The sequence below is a fragment of the Emiliania huxleyi genome, assembly GCF_000372725.1.
Source record: "Emiliania huxleyi CCMP1516 unplaced genomic scaffold EMIHUscaffold_365, whole genome shotgun sequence".
Lineage (NCBI taxonomy): Eukaryota > Haptophyta > Isochrysidales > Noelaerhabdaceae > Emiliania > Emiliania huxleyi.
This window is the reverse complement of record NW_005199235.1, coordinates 26,815-47,568: the sequence shown is the minus strand read 5'-3', so window position 1 is coordinate 47,568 and position 20,754 is coordinate 26,815. Positions and strand designations below refer to the sequence as shown.

Here is a 20,754-nt window from a genome sequence, read left to right as displayed (position 1 = left end):
GCCAAATTGGCTGTTGGCGCTTGGCGCGGTTGGATCCGTGTGTGGCGCAGAGAGCGAGAGCCGTCTCCCGCCCGCGCGGCGTTGCCGTTGGGGGGGGGGGGGGCTCGATACAGTCTCCGCGCAGTCGTGTGTTCTTTATTGTGGCCCTCAAGAGAAGTACATCGTTTTGAAATACGTCGGGAGACTGGTCGGTCTCCTGGACGGACTCTGTCTCTGTCTTACTCGTCTAAGCTCTAACCAGGCGGGGCCGGTGGCGCGGTGGCTCGGACTCTCAGCGTCCGCTCTCAAAACTCTAGCCCGAATACTATTACGTACACGCGGGCGCCCGCAGCGCTCGCCGCCAACACGCGCCGGGGCGTTGACCGGGCTCGCCTCGGCAGCCCCGTCGAGTCGCCACCGCACTCGGCGCCCGCACCCCGCGCTTTGAAGAGGAGGGCGGTTGGCGGCGCGCTAAGACAGCCCGCAGGCCACGTGCGGCTCAGACGCTCACCTCGGTCACGGATTGCAGCAGCATGTTCATCATGGTGTCCTTGTTGCCCGCGACCTGCTGGGAGATCAGCAGCAGCTCCTCCTCGGTGGCGGACTGGGTCGTCTTGGAGTGCGCTCCTGCAGGCCGGCGGCGAGGGTCGGAGACAGCAGGGAGAAAGAGGACAGAGGGGAGGGGGGCGGCGCGCCGCTGTCGCCGAGCTTGTCCTTGGAGAAGACCTCGAACTGCGCCTGCCGCTGCGCCTGCGTGGGGTGGGCGGCGGAGGGGGTCCCTGCCGGGGCTCGAGAAGCGCGGACACGCGAGGGGTGCGCGGCGCCTTGTAGGCTGCAATCTCCTCGTCCGCCTCGGCCTTGGCCTGCTTGAGGCGCGCGACCTTGTCCTGCTTCGCCTTGGCCACGATCTCCGCCGCGTCCTGCTCCGCCTGCAGCAGCTTCTGGATGCCGATGTGGGCCTTGGCGGTCGCGTCCATGGTCTGTGGCGCGGGCGCGGCGCGCAGGTGTGGGCGGCGCTGCGGATCGGGCGGGCGGGGGAGGAGGGAGGGGCGGCCGCGGGGGGCGACGGGGGCGACGCCCGACGCCAGATCGGGGCGGCGGGGCGAGGGCGGCGAGGCGTCGGGGTGAGCCTCAAGAGCTGTGTCCTGTGCGCGCGAGGCAATTTTCTTTTTTGGTTAGGGAAGCGATTTTTGCTAAAGGTATATTTTCTGCGATTTTCAGTGAAAGGATGCCGGAATAAGCGCGTTGCGGCGCGGAGATCTAGGCCAGACTGTGACGGCGCGATTTATTTTCTTTTGTTTGCGGCCCCTCCTTCTGTGGTGTTCACCGGCTGCTGCTGGTTGGAGAGTTGCAGTGTACTCGAGTACGCGATGCCGGTTGCGGAACCCGGAGATTTAGGCCATGGCCTGACACATCAGCAGGCCGTTCATCATTTGGGCAACAGAGAAGGGGTTTAGGTAGGAAGGTGAAGAACAGCCAGGCTCGGACTGGACACCAGCGCGGTATGGGTGGACGCGAGACAGATGATGACGACACGCACGAACGACACACAGACACAAGCAAGCTCACAAGACACACAGCCAGCTGGCTGCCACACACCCTGAGTTGGCGTACACATAACTCAGGGCCACATTCTCCCTGTCGCCCCCCCCAGCACTCCCAGGTGCCAAGAGAAACAAACAAGGGCACAACAAACAACAGACAACAGGGGCGAACGCGTGAGGCTAGAGCAGGCTTGCTCGGCCTCTAGCAATCTCCGCCGACCGCGAGGCCGGACTAGAGTCTAGACCGTGTGTGGGGTCATGTGAGGTGTCTCTGGTCACTCTCCTCAGGGGCTAGCCGCCAGCCGCTAGCCCTATCTCGCACTCACAGGCAATGACAATCCAATGTATGAGCGTATGCAAGCAGAGGCGCGTGTGCTAAATCTAGGCCGCACGGAAGGCCCCCGCACGGGGGGTCCCGGCCGACGTCATGCGCGTCCGCCAGGGGTCCAGGGTCGCCCAGGCAAGTGGCCCAAATCCGGTGAGTTTTCCAAGTGTGAACAGCTGTTGAGAGGTGTGAATTCATCCCAGGCGGGGTGCGGGGCGGTAGCCCTGCAGAGAAAATTTTGCGTGCTGGGGCACTGAGATCGCAGATTTCGTTAGTCCACGGCGGATGCCAGCTGCAGCTGCGAGGAGATACGCGGTGCCTCATTTGAGCATGCATCAGCGTCCTTTCTGCTGGCATCACGCATAAGAGAAGCCGAGAGGCACGAGGTCCTCCAATTTGCCGGATCAGCAGCGCGGTCTGGAGCGTGGCTGTGGGGTATGCATGCTCCCCCGCAGTCTGAATGGACCGACGCCCGAGCCCATACTGCGTTCTGTGCAGCCATCTCAAGCAGTGAAGGGGATCGGGGAAGTTGCGCCACCCCGCTGTCGTTCTCCTGCCGTGCATGCCAAGAGCGTTGAATAAATTCGACCGACTTGAGCGGCCCACACCGAAGTCGTTCGCAGGGCGCAACAACCAGCGATAGCGCAATGCCAAGATCTTCAGCCGTGGGATCGCTGTGGGTCGATCGGGCGTCACTGGGATGGCTTGCCTGCCTTCTGTCGTCGATGATGTGGCATGCGAGGACGATGATCGATGTGCTGTCGTCGAGGAGCAGGATTCCTGGTTGCTCGTCGTCACTCGATGCGTGGCTGGACGTGTAGCTGCCCTTTCCTGGCAAGCTGTCGTTGTCAGACTCTTGCCCAGGTGACTCGACAGCAGGACTGATGAGCCCAGCTATCATGTTTTGCGCCGCTTCGCGGGGCTTTCACTCTAGCCATAGCGTTCTTCTGTCTGCTAATTCGAGTTTTTGTTTAATTGGAGTTCTAATTGGAGTTGGTGCGCGTGATTTTCTGTGCTCCACCGTAGCGTTCGGGCCGGATATCTTTCTTTTCAGGAGAACCTCGAGCGGAGAACAAAACATCGCGCGCTCTCGCGGGCGCCCACAGCAGTTACGCGTGCAGCCCTCGGCAGCTGCAACGAGTGCGGTGCTCGGCGTGCTCTCGCCTACAGTGCTAACTGACGCAGTATGGCTGCAGGGACAAGCACGGAGGCGATGATGACCGAGCATACAGCGTTTGCCGCACTGCCTGTGCCGTGGCACGCTGCATTCCAAGAGCACAGCGGGGCCGGATGCGAGCAAGTGCATGCAGTGTTTTGGTTCCGGTGTGCAGTGCCTTGGTCCAGTCATCTACCAGGCCCTCTGCACATCAATGCTCGGCAAGGAGCTGTCTACTGGTGTCGTCAACATGGGACTGGGGGAGCCCGGACCTCGACCTTCCTACGTGCCAGCCGAGGTCTTGCCCGTGCCAGAAGGCTACGTCCCGTCCACAATAGATGAGAGTGCGCAGCAACAAAAGTGGGGCTCGCGTATCGGCGGCGAACACCATGGAGCAGAGCTTTGGCACCTATACTCCACGCTGGCGGCTCCTTTGGCAAGCTGCTGCCTGCTGCGGCGACGGCGGAGATTAGGCTGCGGCTCATCCGAGTGCAGGTGGTTGACCCCGGCCATCTACACCTCCCTGACCTACTAGCATAAGTGTGTTCCCCTCCCCCTCGCACACAGGATTGACGTTGCTCTCGGCGCTCGCTCCCTCCTCGCCGCCGCGGACCAGGCGTGCCCGCGAGGGCTCTGCAGAGAGCCAGACGGCTCCGCGCGGTCGGACCGACTTTTTTCAGACTTGACTATTCTGGATACTAAGGGTATGTGCAGCTAGATCTCACTGAGCTGAGCTCATATCTGCCCTCAGTATCCTGTTTTGAGTTCGGGAATGCCTTCAGTATCCTGTTTCCGTGTACGGAGGGCCGCGTCCGGACGCGCATGACGTCGGCCGGGACCCCCCGTGCGGGGGCCTTCGCCGCACGTCGTGGCATATGACTTGGGAGGCGTGCGACGGCAGCGCGCCCGCCGTCAGCTCGACGGTGCGCGCATGTCAGCGAGATGTTTGCCGGTAGAGCGATCCCGGTCTTGTCGAGCGCGAGCCCCGCGCCACGGTTGCCAGCCGTGCCTTCGCGAGAGTCGCCCTCGAGCCGCGTCCCGTCGGCACTACCCTCGAGTGCGTGTCGTTGGTTGGCGACACCCACTCGTCGAGGGCAGTCCGGCCGACGGGAGCCTGTCGCGCGCCGGCGACGAATGCGGCGGGGTCGTTGTGCAGAGCGTGTGTGTTCACATCTCCAAAGTGTCGGCGACGGCAAGTCAAGTGGGGAGCAACGGCCGTTGTCATGGTCGTGGAGGTATCGGCCCTCCTCCACTACGAGGCTACAGCCTGGCTGCGGTTCTGGAGGCGAGTGCACGACTTCTCCGGCGCGCGCCTCGCTGCGGCAGGCTGCTCCACCGCCGCCGACCCTGCAAGAGTACTGCTCCAAGCGCTCTGGCACCTCACGCCCATAGTCGTCGCCGCCTGGAGGCCGCCGATGGCAGGGCGGCTATTGGCTCGCGCCGCCTCGGCGTGGCCGTGGAAGCTGCCGGCGGCGAGGCTGTACTTGGCTTGGCGCCGGGTGACGAGCCGCAAAGCTCCCATCGCCGTCATTAGCCGGTTGCCGTGGTTCCGTCGGTTGTGGTCTCTCCGCCTCGGCTCTGTCCACCCTCTCGCGATGCTGATCGCCGCTGCCGCCGCCTTCGCCTCCGCCGCCGGCGGCCGGCACGGCGAGGTCGGCACGGACGCGCAGCAGCCTCCCACCCATCCGCCAGAGGATCGCGAGGAGGCGATGCCTGTCTCGCTGCTCCTCTTCTTCGGCGCAGCGCTCGCCGCCGGCGCCGTGCTCTGGACCGGCCTTGTTGCACCCGCCGGCGACGACCACGACGCAAAGAGCCGCCCGAGCCGCGCCGCCGGCACCTCCACCGACGTCGATCCGACGACGCTGCCGGCTTCCTCTCCCCCGCTGCGTCGGCACCGCGCCTGGTCGTCGCCGGGCCGCCTGGACGCCACCGCGGAGACGTCGCCTGCACAAACGGCGCCTCTGGTCTTCGCCGGGGACGTCCCAGCGAGGACGGCTCGGCGGGGAGATCTCGAGGCGATCGAGGCGGAGAACGCCGCGCTGAGAGAGCACATCTCGGTGATGCAGGGCTCGCTCGACCACGCGGCGCTCGGCCTGCTCCGGCGCGGCATCGACGACCTCGTGGCGCAGCGCGAGGAGGTAGGCGGACAGCTGGCGCGCCTCCTCCACGGCGCGCCGGCGGCGGCGGGGCGGCCGGCAGGCGGCCCGTCTTCGCCGAGGAGCGCCGCTTCTCCCCTCGAGTCTGGCGCGGCGACTCGCATCCAGGCTCAGCAGCGGGGGGCGACTGCGCGCCGCGCGGCGGCAGCTGCCGAGCTCGAGGCCGGCGTCGTGGCGATTGAGCTCCAGATTGAGTTTCTGCGCGGCCAGGCGCGCGCTCGCCCTGCGCGCGTGTCCGAGTCGCTCGCCGCCCGGCCGCAACTCGCAGCCCACACCAAATCCTGCCCTCCACACCTCCTCGCCTCCCGCTGCCACACAGGAGAGGGAGATCTCGGCGCGCGTCTCGGAGCACCTCGACGCAACGGGCCCCGGCGGCACAGGCGGCACAGCGGGTGCCATCCCCTCTCCCGCCGCCTCCGAGCCCGAGCTCTACGAGCCCTTCGGGTGCGGCGATTCGCCGGCTTCCGACGACGGCACCCCTACGCGGGTGCAGAGGGGCGCGAGCTGGAAGGTCAAGCAGTTCGGGCTGAAATGCTCCGCCGCCGGCAACTACCCGTCGAAGGGGCCGTCACCCACCCATTATGGCACTCGGCGGTGAGGACGGGATCTCCGTATATCGGCCAACGCCGGCAGTGCGGCCGCGCCTCTGGATATTCCGATTGCCTTGGAAAATGCCTTCTCCTCTCGTATGCACGGGTCTACGCGCCGTGTCTCTAGCTATAATTTATCAGTTTCACGCAACACGCGGCTCCCCCCCGCGCCGCGCCGCGCCCTGACGCCTGAGACCCCCCTCGATTAAAGAAGGTCGTAGTACGTAGTACGTAGAGACAGCCCCAGTAGAGTGTCCCAGCTGTCTGGGACAGTCTCGCACGAGTCAGTCCCCCTGTCTCCTGTCAACACGTGTGTCGGCTGTGGGTAAAGCCGTATCTGAGAAGATTGCTTACCGTATCCCCCCCCCCCACACACACATTATTGTTTGTTTTGCGTGAGCTCCGCGGACCGTACCGGCGTGCCGCATACTGTAAAGAGCCGTGTACAGGTGTACGGCTCTATGTGTGGGAGGCGTGACTGAGCACGAGTGCTCACAGTGGGGCTGAGATGGATTCATGTAAATTACCGTGGCAATAAACGTAAACGTCTCCGATGCTCCCTGTGCTGACTGTCTAGAAAGGACACACGTACCAGCTCGACGTACCAGCTATGACGTATCGAGCCCAATTCCAGAAAGAGGGCCGCGCAATACACGATCGTACATCGATCGCTCAAGTGTTCCAGTCGGGAGGATTCAGTCGCGCTTACTTCCAGTGCTGGACGCCTTTCTCTTGGTGCCTCACTCCGCCGCAGCCGGCTCGGCAGGCGCCGGGGCTTCGGCCGGCTCCTCGTCGAGGGCGGGGCGGGAGGGCATGCACTTTGGCGCAGCGGGCAGGAGGTTTGAGAAGGCCTTGGACAGCTTCTGGATCAGCGTCGGCTTCTCCGCCTCTTCGGGAGCGACCGCGGGCGACTCCTCCTCGACCGCCGTCTCCGGCGCCGACTCCGGAGCAGCCTCAGGCGCAGCCTCCTCGGCCACTGGCTCCGGAGCCGCCTCCGCCGGCGCCTCCTCGACCACCGCATCATCTGCCACCTCCTCGACCTCCGGCTCGATCACCGGGGTGGAGCCCTTGCGTGGCGAAAGGACCGTGGCAATCACGTCGAACATGGACTCCTTGCGCGGAGTAGGAATCGCATCGGCAGCCGCCGCCGACGCAGCCGCCGCCGCCACATGCGTGTATTCAAGCTGCGCCTCCGCCTCCGCTGCCGCCACCTCTGTCGCCTCCAAGTCAACCAGCGCGCGTGCGACGGGCTCCTCAGCCGCCTCGACCGGTACGTTGGCCTCGGCCACCTCGAAAGCCTCGGTCTCGGCAGCCTCGTCAGCGGGCTCAGAGCCAGACTTGCGCCCCGACATGTACTCCACCAACTTGTCCACCAAGGAGGGCGCCTTGGTCGGCTCGGCCGGCGGCACCTCCTCGGCCGCCTCGGCAGGCTCCGCCCCGGCCTCGTCGAGCGAAGCCTCCTCCTCTGCCGCCTCCTCCTCCTCCTCGGGCTCCACGCCTGAGCGTGCAGGCGCAGCGTCGGCGGCGGGCGTCTCGGCGATCGCGAGGCCGAGGGCGGGCGCGGTGTCGACGGCGGTGGTGTCGGCGGGAGTACTGGTCGGCTCTGGCTGCAGGACCGGCTCGGTGGTGGTGTCGTAGGTCTTGGAGCTGCAGGAACCCATGGCCTTTCGCGGTTGTGTGTCGGGTCCTCTCCGCGTCGTGCGTCCTTGGCCACGTGCTAGTTTCGACTGTCGAGCACTTTTGAGCACTGTTGTGGCTGCTCTGTACATAAGCTGCCTCATAAGCTCGCCCCACAGGCGCACATCGCTTCCAGGGAGGGGGGGTGCTTCTACTCTCACCACATGCTAGGGGGGGGGGGGGGGGGTCCCAAAGGCTTCACCACATGCACATGACGGGGGGGTGGGGGGGTGGGGGGGCCGGGGCCTCCAGATGTGGGAGGGCGACCCGTGTGGGGGGGGCGCCAGCTGCGGCGGGTCTTCGGCCGGTGATGTTGCGGAGGATGAACCGCCGCAGAGCGAGCGCCAGAGGCTGCCCGCGCCCGAGCCGAGGCCAGAGCCGCCGCCGCTGATGCACGTTCAGATGGGAGGCCCGCCCCCCACATCAGCGCCGGCTACCGCAGGGGTCGCCGCGCCGGTTGCCGCCGGTCCGTCGCTCGGGCCGGCGGACGTTCAGAAGGCCTTCCTGGCCCTACATCGAGGGGGCAGATGCGGCCGCCATTGGGCGCGCAAACGCGGCCTTTGGCCGGCGCTCCTGACAATGACGTGGCGGGGCGGGTGGAGAGGAGCCGGGGAGACAGGGCTGGTCACTCGAGGCCGGTCAGTTATGCTCGAGAGTGTCCGCACACACACACACACACACACACACACACACACACACACACACACACACACACACACACACACACACACACACACACACACACACACACACACACACACACACTCCATCAAGATATTGGACTTGCAAGATATTGTGGCTGAAAGTCCAAGATACCTGCGCCTCTCCGCCCCCCTCCCTCCCTCGCACATGCCCGCGCACACACCCTCCCTCTCGACCAAGCTTCTCTCTGCCGCTGGCGAATCGCACCCGTCGGTGCCTCGTACGCCGATCCCAGCGCCCTGGGCGGCGACGGTGGGGCGGCATCGGCTCTCACCAGGAAGACGGGCGCCGCTGCTCCCGTGACCTGTGTGAACACCCCCCCCCCTCCCTGGAAGCGATGTGCGCCTGCTCCGAGGATCAGGGTGGGCGGAGCAGTACCTCACTTCCTCAATGGGTGAGCTTCTTAATCAGAACTCCTGTGGCCAGCGCCACCACGCGTCCTCAGATACATACTTGCGCGACACACCCGAAGGTCGCACACCGACTATAACCCCGAGGCAAGGGCGTATGCACATCTAGCAGGCACGCACATGTTCCACAGTGGTGGCCCATGGTGTTGTGCACACTCTGCCCCCACACGTGGGAAGCCACTTCCTACTTATGTGGGCCCGGCTTTCCCGGGAGCTAGCTCATGTCTAAAGCTAGTTTTCAAAACAAACTATCTCTATCCATCTCTCTCTGACTATATTCGAAAGATGGAGTGACATCTGAGTGACACTGATTCGTGTTACGAACGTATACCCGAAAGTGACTGCTGACACAGACAGGGTGTTTTGTCTGTGGCAAGTGAGCTGTGAGCTGTGTGTGTGTCCAGAAGGTCGGCCCGCGGGCAGATTTAGAGGCGGTGCGGCGGCCCGCGCCCGGAAGAAAGACAACACGTCGGATGTGGAAGTGGGCAAGCAAAAGAAAGTTAGGATACGGCCGGTTGTCGAGCTGGCCGTCCCTAGGCGCTAGGGCCGTCCCTGCCCGGCCCGGCGTTGCCTGTCCGTATCTGTAAAATTGTCTGTAAAATTCTGTTTGTTCTTCTCGGGAAAGAAAGAAAAGGCGCAAAGAGGGAGGCCGCCTGTCCAGAGCGAACCAACCACATTTTCGTTCGTTTCCGAGAAGAGATCGTTTTTTCTTTCGTTTCCGTGCGCACACAAAGGGTTCATTGTTTGGAATTGAAATCTTCACAAAGAAACTAATGAAGATCGAATTCTTTTTGAGTTTTCCCGCAAGACGGTTTGCGGTCGTCCTTGGCCCCGGGGGGCGCCAGCTTGTTAAGCCCAGCCACTTGCCGTTCGGGCGCTCTGGCAATGCGCTCCCTCTACATGAACTACGCATCGCCGCCACCGCTTGCGCCACCGCCGAGCCACGCGCTCCCACCGCTGCGTCCGCTGTTGCCACTGCTGTCGCTGCCGTCGCCGCCTCAGCAACCGCGGTCACCGTCGCCGCCTCAGCAACCGCCGTCACCGTCGCCGCCTCCGCTGCCCCCTCCGCAGAGAAGCCAGTGCAGCGAGCTATCGCCCATGGTGACATCGATTGCAGAGCAGCGGGTGCGCGCCTACCTACAGCAGTGGGACATGCCGACTGTGCCGATCCTGTCGACAGAGAGCAACACTATCGCCGGCACCACCACCGCCTATCGCTCACACATGGTGCTCACAAACGTTGAGGTTGGCAGCGTCCGGCTGCACGGATGCGAGCAATCAGGCGCCGAGCGAGGGTGGTTGGAGTGGATGGCTGCGAGGCTGCCAGACCCCAGCTCGCTGCTCCACCCACCTGCTGCGAGCCTCCTCTCCCGCTACCTGCCCGATGAGATCAAGATCGAACTCAACGACGTGCAGTTCGCCGGCACCATGCGGTACAGTGTGTCGGAGTTTGGGTTCGGCATCGGGAGCGGTGACGTGGCCTTCTCCGGCGGCGGGGACTTGTGGATTGACGACGTCTCGCTCCGGCTTGAGGCGTTGCAGGGCGGCAGGGGTGGTGCGGGAGGTCCTCTGGGCTGCGGTGGCACCCTCGCCCTCACGCAGTTGAATCTGACGGGCTATTACCACGGCCTGGAGTTCCTCTTTGTCGGTGACGGTGTCATGCGCCCAGACGTGCCAGGGTTCGCGTGCGATGGCTACGAGACTCTCTCCACCGATCCGCTCGAGTCGGGCTGGCGGTGGGATGGCTCGGGCGATCGGCCTCCAGGATTGCGCTCCGAGGTGATGAGCACTTTGAGCGAGGCGTGTCGCAACCCGTCCGTCCTCGAGCGCTTGACAGGCCGCTGCCTCTTTGTCTCCGCATGGCCCGCTGCAGTGCTTCACTCGCCGGCATTGCTCGCGGGACCGCTTTTGTTTGGCGCTCTTGGAGCCTGCTTGTTGACCTACTGCATCTGCTGCTGCCGCCGTCGCCGCCGCACCTCTTTCCGGCGGACAAAGGGCGTTGGCCCGGTGCCAGAAGTGGGTCCTGTCGATGAGTGGGCAGCACCTTTGGCGCTGTCGTTGCGATCGGAGGAGCCCGAGGATGGCTCGCCGCAGGAGGACAGGGCCACCAGGACCGACACAAGGCCAAGCAGCCAGGAGACTTCCCCATCGCGCCGCAGCAGCTGCAGACGATCCTCCGCAGAGGTGTGACTGTATGCGGAGTGAACGACGTGACGTGTAGAGAATGAGCTTTTGACTTTAAAATTCTCTCCACTTTGTTCGTCATTCCCCCCGGCCCACCGTGTACGCTGGGGGGTTTGGCATCTAGGATGCGCACATCATCTTAAGATGGGGGGGTCGCCGCTCTCCACTTTGTGGGGGGAATGACGAACACAAGCTCTCTAAGACGTTCACGCAACCGTCAACCCGACTACTGCTACATGGAGAGCGCGCGGGGCGTGTCCGCACGGCCCCCGCGCCGCGTCTACTTCATACTTCTTGACAAAACACGAGGCCCACAAACGCACGGGCGACATGAGGCGACACGCTTCTAGACGAACAACAGCGCCTGAACCGCAACCCACCCCATGGTGCCGAGGCCAATTGCGGCAGCGATAGCATACGACGCAGCATCGGGCGAGTCGGCGTCGGGCGAGTCGGAGGCAGCGGCGGCGTCGCGTGCCTGCGCACCCGCGCCACCGACACATGCGGCCGCAGAGGCCTTGGGCTTGTGCACTGTGTGTAGGACGCACTTTTCCAGCGAGGCCTTGATGCGCTCCACAAACCCCTGCGCGTCGTCCTCTGTGGCAGCAAGGTACGGGGTACAGTCATCCGATGACTGCTCTGTCGCTTCCTCTGACTGCTCTGGCTCCCTCTCCTCTCCCCCGAGGCTGTCGTTCATATCGTCAGAGTCATCAAGCGTCAAGGTCCCGCCAAGCGGTTTGTCTTTCGGTTGGTCTCGCTTTTTGCGCGTCAAGACGGCACGGGACCGGGAGCGCATGGCCCGGTACGCGCGCACTAGTGGCCGCGGCTTCTGCACGTCCCGCATAGGGCGTGCACAAGGGAGTGGCGATAGGCTCTGTCCTTTGAAATCAGGCGCTTCCAGCGAAACGAACGTCCTTTCTTCGCAATAAGTAAGACTTTGAAGAAGGGTCAGGGCTGTTAAAGAGATGTAGGGCCTTCCTTAGGTCCGCCTCTCACTACTCACACCCGCACTGTCTTGTTTATGGGAGGTTCTTGTTTCTTATCCCCCTATCTGTGAATCGCTCGGACGGGCGCGGGGGCTGTATGTAGGTGGTGTAAGTATAAGGACTCCTACCTACCTATCTATCTATCTATCTCCGGCGGGCAAAGTGTCGGGCACTCGAGGGGGCCAAGCTGTTGGAGAATCGCCGATGGCTAGGCTGGTGGAATCCTCTGGCCCTGCTCTCTTTTCGCCCCTACACTCCTAGCTCATCCCCCCCGCCCATGATGTGTCACTGTGTACGTCATGTCAGTCTTGATAACAAGTACGGTCGATCCGTCAAAACGATACACTCGTCACGATCACGCTGGAGGGATGGCACAGAGCTCTGTGCCGGCACACAGGAAGAGCCGTACGGCAAGAAGAGATCGATGGGGAGCGAGAATCGCCAAAGGTGCTCACGGAGGTGTCGGAAGTCCGCCATGATACGGTCAGTTCCCCCCAGGGTTGATTGCGTAGGTCGCGGAACTCGTTGAGTACTCGTAGCCTTTCTGCGCCTCCGTCTGCATCGCGTCGCAGCTCTGCGGCAAGAGCAGTCTTTTCGGAAGATATCGACGAGAGTCACCCGCTTGGGAGCGGTTGAGCTCGTCACGGAGGAGTTCAGGTTACCCCTGAACCTCCTCTGACGGTTCTCGCTCCCCATCGAGCTCTTCTTGCCGTACGGCTCTTCCTGTGCGTGCCGGCACAGAGCTCCGTGCAAGCCGTCCAGCGTGATATCGTGACGAGTGTATCGCTTTGACGGATCGACCGTACTTGTTATCAAGACTGACATGACGTACACAGTGACACATCAAACGACACATATTCTCCCACCCGCCGGGCCGCAAAACGCTCTCGACGAGAGCCACAAGAAGCCGTCCGCACAGCAAGCCGGTCAGTCACGTTGCTCGGTCGATGCCGGCGAGCGCATGTCGCACGAGGTAGACGGTGGCGTAGCTAACATCACTGACGACGACCGTCCGCTGCGTTAGGCGGCGGCGATCGGTCCCTAACCTGCGGTCCTTCCCTGGGGGGGATCGACGGGCCCCCGGGGGCGACGGGGGTGCTCTCGCGGGGGGTCCCCCAGTCAAGGGGGTCTGGGGCGCAGCCCCAGGAGGCCCGCATTCGCCGATTTTTTGGGGCTTTTTTGACTGATTTTCATGAGGTGTTGCTACTATTTTGGGACCAGTTGAAGCCTAAAAATGGCTACAAATACAGCCACAACAGCTGCTAGTCGTGAGCTGCTACTGTGTGGCAGAGAGAGAGAGGGCTTTCAGGAGCACTATTCAGTTTGATCCAGCTCAGCGTTGCGGAGTAGTAACACTGTTCCGTTACCGTGAGCGGCCGGCGGCCGGCGGCGGCCGGTGCGGCATGCGGAGCACTCCGTGAGCGGTGACGGGTGCGGACGAGCGAATGAGAGGTCCCTTTCAGTGAGAGATAGGCAGTCCTAGTCTCTAATAACACATCTCCCACAGATAGCGACCTCTCATTCGCTCGTCCGCGCCCGTCACTGCTAGCGTCGGGGCACTCCCGGCGTGCGGCCCGGTCCCGGTCGTCACTCCGGTTGCTCGTGTTCACACCGTCAGAACTCAGCTCCGCTATGGATTCAGTGTCTGAGACTTGGGCATCTTGCACAACTTTTGTAGTAGAGCACAATGGCACCCTTGCATCAAGTGCATCACATCGTTACCGGACCGTACCGGAGACCTCCGTTTTCGGCCGCCGCGGCCCGAGAGCACCCCCGTCGCCCCCGGGGGCCCGTCGATCCCCCAGGGGTCCTTCACCGCAATCGGTCCTTCGCCTTCATCCCTAACCAAAAAAAATCTCAAGTTGGGCCCTCGGACTGAACAGAGAGCGGCACCGAGCCGACAGCCAGAAGCGTGTCATTGTAGTGCCGAGGTTGTGCAGTCGTCGAGGAGCTTTTCTTGTTTCTTTTCTCTTCGGCCCCCGACGTGCCAAGAATTCTTCTCACGGCTCGGCCCCCCCTCCCGCCTTTGTTACTCGAGTACTGGTTGCCTCCTCCTGCCCGGCCCCCTCCTCGTGCATCTAGAAGGCGCTGAGTTACGGCCGAAAGGAGGCCCGGATGGCAGGCGTGGGCGCCCAAACCGAAGAAGGCCTGGCGTCTTACCGGCAGTACGAGCAGATCGGTTGCGGTGCCTTCTCCGCTGTCTTCAAGGCGCGGAAGAGGCAGTCGATCGAGGCAGTCGCGCTCCGGCGCGTGCACATGTGCCGCCAGGAGAAGCTGCTAGCGGAGGTGCGAGCGCTCCGCGAGATGTCGCATCCGAACCTGCTCGCTCTCCACGGCTGGTACAAGACGGACAACCACTTTTGGGTGGTCTGTGAGTACTGTCCTGGCGGTGATCTCGCCGCGGTGATCGCGCACGACGGTGCGTACCGAATCGCCCACCTCTCTGTGATTCTGCTCCTCTCACCTCCGCTCCCTCGACCTGCCTCGTAGGCGCCTTGCCTGAGCCAACCATCGTCTCATTTGGGCTCGACGCCCTCGCCGCCGTGGCGCACGTGCACGGCCGCGGCTTCGTTGCCGTCGACCTCGCCCCTCGTTCGTGGATGATCTCCGGCTGTGGCTTGCTCAAGCTCTCCGATCTCGGCGCCTCGCGGCACCTCACAGAGGCGGGCGGCCTTAGAGGCGGGCGAGCCCTCGGCCCTGCACGCCCGCCAACACCCTGCCCGCCTGCAACACCTCAGGCGGCCGCGCCGCCGCCGGATGCGCTCCTGTCGTCGCTCTCGCAGGGCTACCCCGCCTCGTACCTCGCTCCAGAGCTCTTGCGGCAGCGCGAGGCCGAGGAGCCGCCGCCGGTCTTCTCGCACGCCTCCGACTTTTGGTCGCTCGGCACCCTCCTCTACCACTTTGCCACCGGCGCGCCGCCGCCGCACCCGCCTCCGGCCGTGCTGCAGCGGCCGCCCCTCGCCTCGGCGGAGCTCGTCTCGCTGGTGAGCTGGCTGCTCGAGCCGCACCCGCTGCGGCGGCCCCGCTGGGAGGAGCTGCGCACGCACGCGCTCTGGTGCGGCTGCCTCGAGCCACACGCAGTGCCGATCCCGTTCGAGCCCCTCTTCGAGCAGTGGAAGGAGGCGCTGCGATCCGAGAGGAGAGGCTCACTCCTGCGGGGAGAGGCTCACTCCTGCGACTCGCCTCGCGCCGACCCGCCCCGTACGGACCCGCCCGGCCATGACGCCGCGGGGGAGGGGGGCGGCCAGAGTGCCGTGCGGCAGGCTCGCGAGGCGACCTCGCCGACGGAGGGCCCGTCGAGCGGGCGGAGATCGCAGCCCCGATCGCAGCCCCAAGGGTCGCAGCCCCAGCCTTCCGCTGCGGAGACGCGGCGGCAGCGGGCGGCAGGCCGCGACTCCGCAGGCCGCGACTCTGCAGGCCGCGACTCCCCCGCGACCGCCGCCCTCTGCCGCCGGCGCCGTTGCGTGGTCTCCATCTCAGGGGAGGCGCAGGAGCCGACGCCGCCGCTCCCGGTCGAGGGGAAGGAGAAGGAGAACGAGGCTGCACAGGGGCCAGCGGCGGGGGGCTCGCTGAGAGGAGACGGCGGCTGGCCGGCTGCGGGGAGCGCAGCTGTCGCGGCGGCGGAGGAGGCCGCTCGAGCCTCCCTGCCCGCGCGGAGGGAGCTCGAGGCGAGTGCCGTCGCAGAGCGAGCCGCCGCGTGCGCTGCTGCTGCGGCGGATTGCGCCGTGCTCCGCGAGTGCGCGATGGCGGAGGCGCGGGACGCGATGCGCGACGCGGCGCTGCTCGCCTTGCAGCCTTGGGAGTGGGAGGTGCAGCCGATAGCGCTGCACCCCTCCATCGAGCCCCCCTCCGACGAGGCGCTCGAGTCCTTCGACCCGCGCGCATTGCCGTTCACGCCTCATTCCGCCGCGGAGCTGCGGGCAATGGACAGCGCTGGCGTGGAGGCGGCTCTCGGCCCCGTCGCTCGTTCGCTCGGAGGGGCGGGCGTGGGCGCCGCGGAGAAGGCAAACACGCTGCTGTACTGCGAGTCGATTTCCACCGATGCGCGGATGGCAACGGCGTTGCTTAACGGTGCTTTCTCTCCCCCACCCACCCCCAAGCCCCTTCCCCTTCTCTCCTCTCCGCCTCCGCCTCGACACCCGGCCCCTCTCCAGGTGCCATCGGCGCGCTGGCTGCGCGCGAGCTGCGGAGCGCCGGCTCGGCGACTCTGAGGCTGCGGCTCGTCACTCTCCTCGCGCTGCTCCTGCGGAACGCGACCCTCCTCGACGCGGCATTCTGCCACGAGCTGCTGATGCCGAGCCTGATCGCGGCGCTGCAGCAACGGGCAGCCACCGAGCGGGCTGCGAGGGTGCGCCGTCGCGCCGCGGCCGCGCTGGGCGAGGCGGTCTACTATTCCGCCGCCGTGCACCAGGACCACGCTTCCGCCAAGCCCGCCGAGTCGAGTGGCGGCGCCGAGTCGAGTGGCGGCGCATGGGTGGTGCCCGAAGCGGCGCTCGTGGCGCTGGTAGCGGCGCTCCGCGAGGACGACTGGCAGACCGCTGCGTACGCGGCCAAGACGGTGCAGAACGTCCTGCTGCGCTGCACCGCAGCGCACGAGGGGTCAGTCGCGGACGCGCTCTGCTGCGCGCCAGTGCTCGCTGCGCTGATTTCCCTCCTCGCAAGGCGGCGGCCCGCTCCAGTCGCCGCCGCCGCTCGCCGCGCTTCTGCCGCCGCCGCCGCCGCCCACCTCATCCGTTTGCGCCCAAGCTTGGCGCATTCGGTCTTCTCGAGCGGGAACGGCAGCAGCGAGCTCGGCGCGCAGGTCCTTCTCGCGCAGATGCGGGGCGACGCGCCGCAGCCGGCGGCCGCCGCCGCCACCGCGTTCCTGCTCGCCGTCAGCGACGCCGACGCGCGACGCCGCCTCAGCAGTGCGCCGCTTGCGATCCGTCGAGCCGCGCTCCGCTCGTGTGTGTCGCTCGTCCGGCGGCCGCAGCAGCAGCTTCAGTCCAAGGGCTGCCTGGTCGCCGCGCTGCTCTTGCCCCTCGGCGCGCCTTGGTTGCACGTTGCGACAGAGCTCGGGCTATTGCAGGCCCTCGCTGCGATGCCTGATGCGGGGGGGCAAGACGTGGACGCCGCCACGGGCAAATCCGAGCGTGCGGCCAGCTGCGTGTGCCGAGTCGTCCGTTCGATGCTGCCGGCGCTCCTGGCCCGTCTTTACGCCACGGAGCCGCCGCCCGCAACTGCGGCCAGCCGTGACAGCGGCGGCGTTGCGCGGAGTGTTGGGGAGGCGGCCGGCGCTCGTGCGTCGGATTGGGCCGCGCTGAGTGCGGACGAGGCTCTCTCACTGCTGGAGGCATTGCGGGACTGGCAGTCGGTGATCGGGACGGCGGTCGTGTCGGCCTCGCCAGCTCTGCTCTCCTCGCTCGCCGCGCACCTCCACCTCGGCGGGGGCGAGCGCGGCGTTGCGGCGGCGACACGCCTCGCTGAATCGTCCCTCGCCGCCGCCACGCCAGCCGAGGCAGCGGACATCGCCACCAGCGACGCGGTACAGCTCTCAGATCCCCTTCGCCGTGTAGCTCTCCCTCCGCCCTCTCCCCTCACGTGCTCGTGCCACCGCCGATCGATTGCCCGGAAACACGTCGCCGGCAGGCGAGACACGTTGGCGCGAGCGGCTTGCTGGGCGGCCTGCTTCGCACCGTCGCCGCGCGCCCGACGAGCCCTGCCGCCCTCGGCTCGCTTCGCGCCGCGTCGGCTCTCTCCACCTCTCTCCTGCGGCGCGCCTCCGACGGATGCGCCGCCGCCGCGTGGTGCACACTTCGGTGGTGGCTGCTCGCGGCGCCCCTGCTCTTGCGCGCCGGAGCAATTGACGCGACACCCTCTTGTGTCCGTGGCAGGTCGCATCTGCTTCCGGTGCTTCCCTCGCTGCTCCGTCCCGCTGAGGATGGCAGCCCGAACGACGTGGCCCTCGCCTCCCTTCTCGTCCTCTCTGCGGCGCGCCGCTTGGCGCCGCGAGGCCTCTCTCGCACCGCCCCGGCGAGGGACCCTGGAGCGGCGTTGCTGTAGGCGCCGGGAACGCCGCCCGACCTCAGCGACGCGCTCGATCGCCTTCGCCTCGCCGCGCCTCTCTGCGCTGCGCTGCATGCGGGCGTCGCCGCAGCAGCTTCGCCGCCGCTCCCAGTGCAGACGGCAACCATCCTTCGCGGCGTGTCGCAGCGGCCAGCCGCCGCCGTCGATCTCGGCGTGCCTCGGCTGCTCGCGTCGCTGCTCTCTGGCGCGGCAGCTGCGGGCACGCTCGGCGCCAGTCCCGCGACTTGCGAGGCGCTCGGCGTCGCGCTCGACGCCGCGTACCTCCTCCTTGGCCATGGCGTCTCCCTCTGCCGCGCCGCTGTGCGCCGACGTCAAGGCCACGCTTGCGCCGCCTCGGACGCCGAGGCCGAGGCGGAGGGAAGCGCAAGCTGGACCGGGGTCTGCGCCCTCGCCCCCGCCGCATCCGTCGCCGCCGACGACAGCGAGGCGGCGGCGGCCGTGGCGCGCCTTCGTCCGCTGGCCTCTCGTCCGGAGCTGCTTCTCCGTCTCGCAGCCACATCGCTCGCCCCCGCACTGCTTCGCGAGAAGGCGGCCCGCTGCGTCTTGCACCTCGTCCGCTTGCTCGCCCTCTCCGACCCGCGCACCGCCGTCGCTGGTCTGCTCTCCCCGCACCGCGCTTCCGCTCCCGACGATCGGGCGCTTGCTGCAGCGCGACCCGCGGCCGCCCTGCTGGCTGCGGCGCTTGCCGCCAGCCAGCCGTGCGAGGCGAGGCGCTGCCTCCGCCGCGCCACAGACTTGCTGGAGGCGTGCGACGGAGTCGCGTTTCGCGCCGCCGTCGCAGCTTGCCCGGCGCTGGAGGCGGCGCTGTCTGCAGAAGAGTGAGGCGAGTCCATCGCCGCGGAGCTGCAAGCTCCACGCAGCGCCGGGCGGTGTACTAACCGCCTCCCGGTCCATCCTCGGCAATACATAAATAAATAAACCATCAGTAACCAGCCTCCGGCGGGGCCCCCCGCTACCATCCAAACCCGAGTGTATTACAAAGCGCGCCTCCTGCGCGCCTCTCCGAGGCGCTGCGCAGATGGTCTACGAATCATAGAGGCTCAAGATCAAGTGACAAGTCCACACACACACGCGGGACACACCGGTCACCCGCGGGTGCCATCTGCCATACACAAAGCATTACTCTCACGACACGCGGGGATCGGGTGGAGCGGCGGCGGCGGCGGCAGCAGTACGCGCGGACGCCGGACGGACGGATTCGGACGGGGCGGAGCAGCGACCGCCTGGGCGGCCGCTGCTCTGCAGAGCGCGCCGTCTGTCTGCGCAGCTCGAGCGCAGTCAGGTGCAGGGAAGCGTGGCGGCGCGGGGACGCGCGGCGGCGGTGGCGAGCAGGCGAGCGGCCCGCGCGCGGCGAGGCGGACAGGAGATCGGCAGGCGGGTGATGGCCGGAGAGTGACCGCGCCCAGCGATCGGAGACGAGCCGATCGTCGCTCGGCCGCAGCTGACCTCGAAGGCGTGCGGAGCGCGACTGTTGGTGTCGTGGGGCGGCCGTCATGTGGCGAGGAGGGAGGACGACAAGTGCGCGTTGTACGGGTCGCTCTTCATCGGCCAGTCGAGCGGATGGTGGCGTCGGTCAAAGGCAAAGAGGGCCGGTGAGGCCGGCGAGATTCGTTGCGAGATACGGTTCGCGCCCAATCCAAGTTTGGGGGACGCTCTGGGGACGAAACCCTACTCGCTGGAAAGGGGGCTACAGGGGCGCGGCCAAATTCACACCTCGCGGGACTACTTATGTTTTCGTAAACGTAGTCGTGGCCCCCCGCTACGTCGCACGAGTGCAACTGGGTAGCGGGGGGCTACAAAGAGGTGGACAAATGCCAAATTCCAAATCGCAAACATAGAAACCCACTCTCTCTCTAACACAGCAGCGCGAATAAAACGGACATGGCACATCTGCCAAAAACTACCAAGGACCACCCCCCCCCCAGCAGCAACGCTCTGCTGCTGGGGGGGTCCGGACCCCCCCCCCAGCAGGAGCGCTCTGCCTGTGGGGGGTGCTGGCATCTCTGTATAGACAGCAGCTGTAAGTAGCATGCGTTCCAGTGGCGAGAAATTATGGTCGGCACCAAAATCAGTGGTCTCACCGGTGGGCCCTCCTACTGCCAACCGGGAGGTGCGGGGCACGCCAGCCTCTCTTCTACGCCTCTCGTGCATCGCGGCGCCTCTGCCTCAAGGAGGGAAGATACGGCTCTCGCAGCCCATCATACGCCGTGGCACAGCGTCCGAGGATCGAGCGGGTGGCCGATAGGCTACGGAGATCAGCGCTGATCGATCAACGTCAGCGAGACGCCCGAGTGAGTGGCTCACTATACGCGCTATGTGTGGAAGGTAAAGGTAGACTCACATGGTCACAAGTCTTTAGTAAAACGCCAGCACTCGACAAGACGAAGGTGTATTGGGCTCGAAGGCGCGGTGAACACAACCGCCTCGAGCGTACCGCTCAAACACCGAGCCGAGGGTGGAGGGTGGCGGGGCGGCGGCGAAGAGACGGGGGAGAGCTGGGTCCGCACATTCGTGCGCTCTGCTGCTGGGGGGGTCGGGACCCCCCCCCCCCGGGGAGTTTATGTACGTCAGTATGCTAGACACGTCGTGTTTTTTTGCATATGCCCATGCACATGCCGGCATTATGTTATAGTTCTCTTCAAGTCTCACTCGTTCGCCCCGTCAGTTTTATACTACGGAGTCGACGCATCTCATGTCATTGTCAGCGGGGGGTCGCATCCAGGAGCCACCTCCTCCACCACACCATCATCGCGAGGGTCCCCACGGAGCCGCCTGGGTAGCTGATCCCGGCGGCGGTGGGCCAAGTGTCGTCGGCGATGGGGCCGATGCTGAGGGCCGCGAGAGCGCGCCTGGAAGGTAGGGAGGGGCGAGCGTGTGATGGCAGGCGCGGCAGGCACGGCAGGCGCGGCAGGCGCGGCAGGGCCGAAGCGGGCTGCGGCGCACAGGAACTCAAAGAGCGGCACGGAGAGGAGCCAGGCG

General features: G+C 65.7%; 5 protein-coding genes across 5 annotated transcripts in view; 3 read left to right on the top strand and 2 right to left on the bottom strand.

Annotated features, from left to right (window-relative positions):
- Positions 1–151: 151 nt before the first annotated feature.
- Positions 152–961, bottom strand: ATPVG (vacuolar H+-ATPase, V1, subunit G). The gene is given in 4 exon segments (XM_005772125.1): positions 152–252; positions 265–606; positions 675–729; positions 804–961. 3 exon segments carry the CDS (start codon positions 954–956, stop codon positions 479–481), a joined length of 336 nt encoding a protein of 111 aa, XP_005772182.1. The 5' UTR covers positions 957–961; the 3' UTR covers positions 152–252; positions 265–478.
- Positions 962–4,713: 3,752 nt separating this feature from the next.
- EMIHUDRAFT_242649 (hypothetical protein) lies at positions 4,714–5,758 on the top strand (the record flags this gene model as incomplete). The annotated part of the gene is made up of 3 exons (XM_005772109.1): positions 4,714–5,142; positions 5,269–5,391; positions 5,480–5,758. 3 exons carry the CDS (start codon positions 4,714–4,716, stop codon positions 5,756–5,758), a joined length of 831 nt encoding a protein of 276 aa, XP_005772166.1.
- Positions 5,759–6,490: 732 nt separating this feature from the next.
- On the bottom strand, positions 6,491–7,411 carry EMIHUDRAFT_117875 (hypothetical protein; the record flags this gene model as incomplete). Its single annotated transcript, XM_005772108.1, has 1 exon — positions 6,491–7,411. One exon carries the CDS (start codon positions 7,409–7,411, stop codon positions 6,491–6,493), a length of 921 nt encoding a protein of 306 aa, XP_005772165.1.
- Positions 7,412–9,637: 2,226 nt separating this feature from the next.
- Positions 9,638–10,866, top strand: EMIHUDRAFT_242647 (hypothetical protein; the record flags this gene model as incomplete). The annotated part of the gene is made up of 4 exons (XM_005772107.1): positions 9,638–9,834; positions 9,979–10,559; positions 10,634–10,754; positions 10,848–10,866. The coding sequence occupies 4 exons, from the start codon at positions 9,638–9,640 to the stop codon at positions 10,864–10,866; spliced, it is 918 nt and encodes a 305-aa protein (XP_005772164.1).
- Positions 10,867–13,854: 2,988 nt separating this feature from the next.
- The window catches only part of EMIHUDRAFT_50912 (hypothetical protein), a gene marked incomplete at both ends in the record, with an annotated part of 18,782 nt that continues 11,882 nt past the window's right edge, over positions 13,855–20,754 (top strand). The window contains one exon of the mRNA XM_005772106.1: positions 13,855–13,995. Coding sequence (XP_005772163.1) covers positions 13,855–13,995 — 141 coding nt within the window. The remainder of the gene's footprint in view (positions 13,996–20,754) is intronic.

Bases quoted from the DNA above. Each gene is read 5' to 3' on its own strand.
- ATPVG (XM_005772125.1), bottom strand. From the start codon at position 956: ATGGACGCGACCGCCAAGGCCCACATCGGCATCCAGAAGCTGCTGCAG. The intron at 730-803 runs GCGCCGCGCACC...CACCCCACGCAG, and splicing joins AGGAGATTGCAGCCTACAAG to GCGCAGCGGCAGGCGCAGTT. The intron at 607-674 runs GCGCGCCGCCCC...GCCGGCCTGCAG, and splicing joins GGACAAGCTCGGCGACAGCG to GAGCGCACTCCAAGACGACC.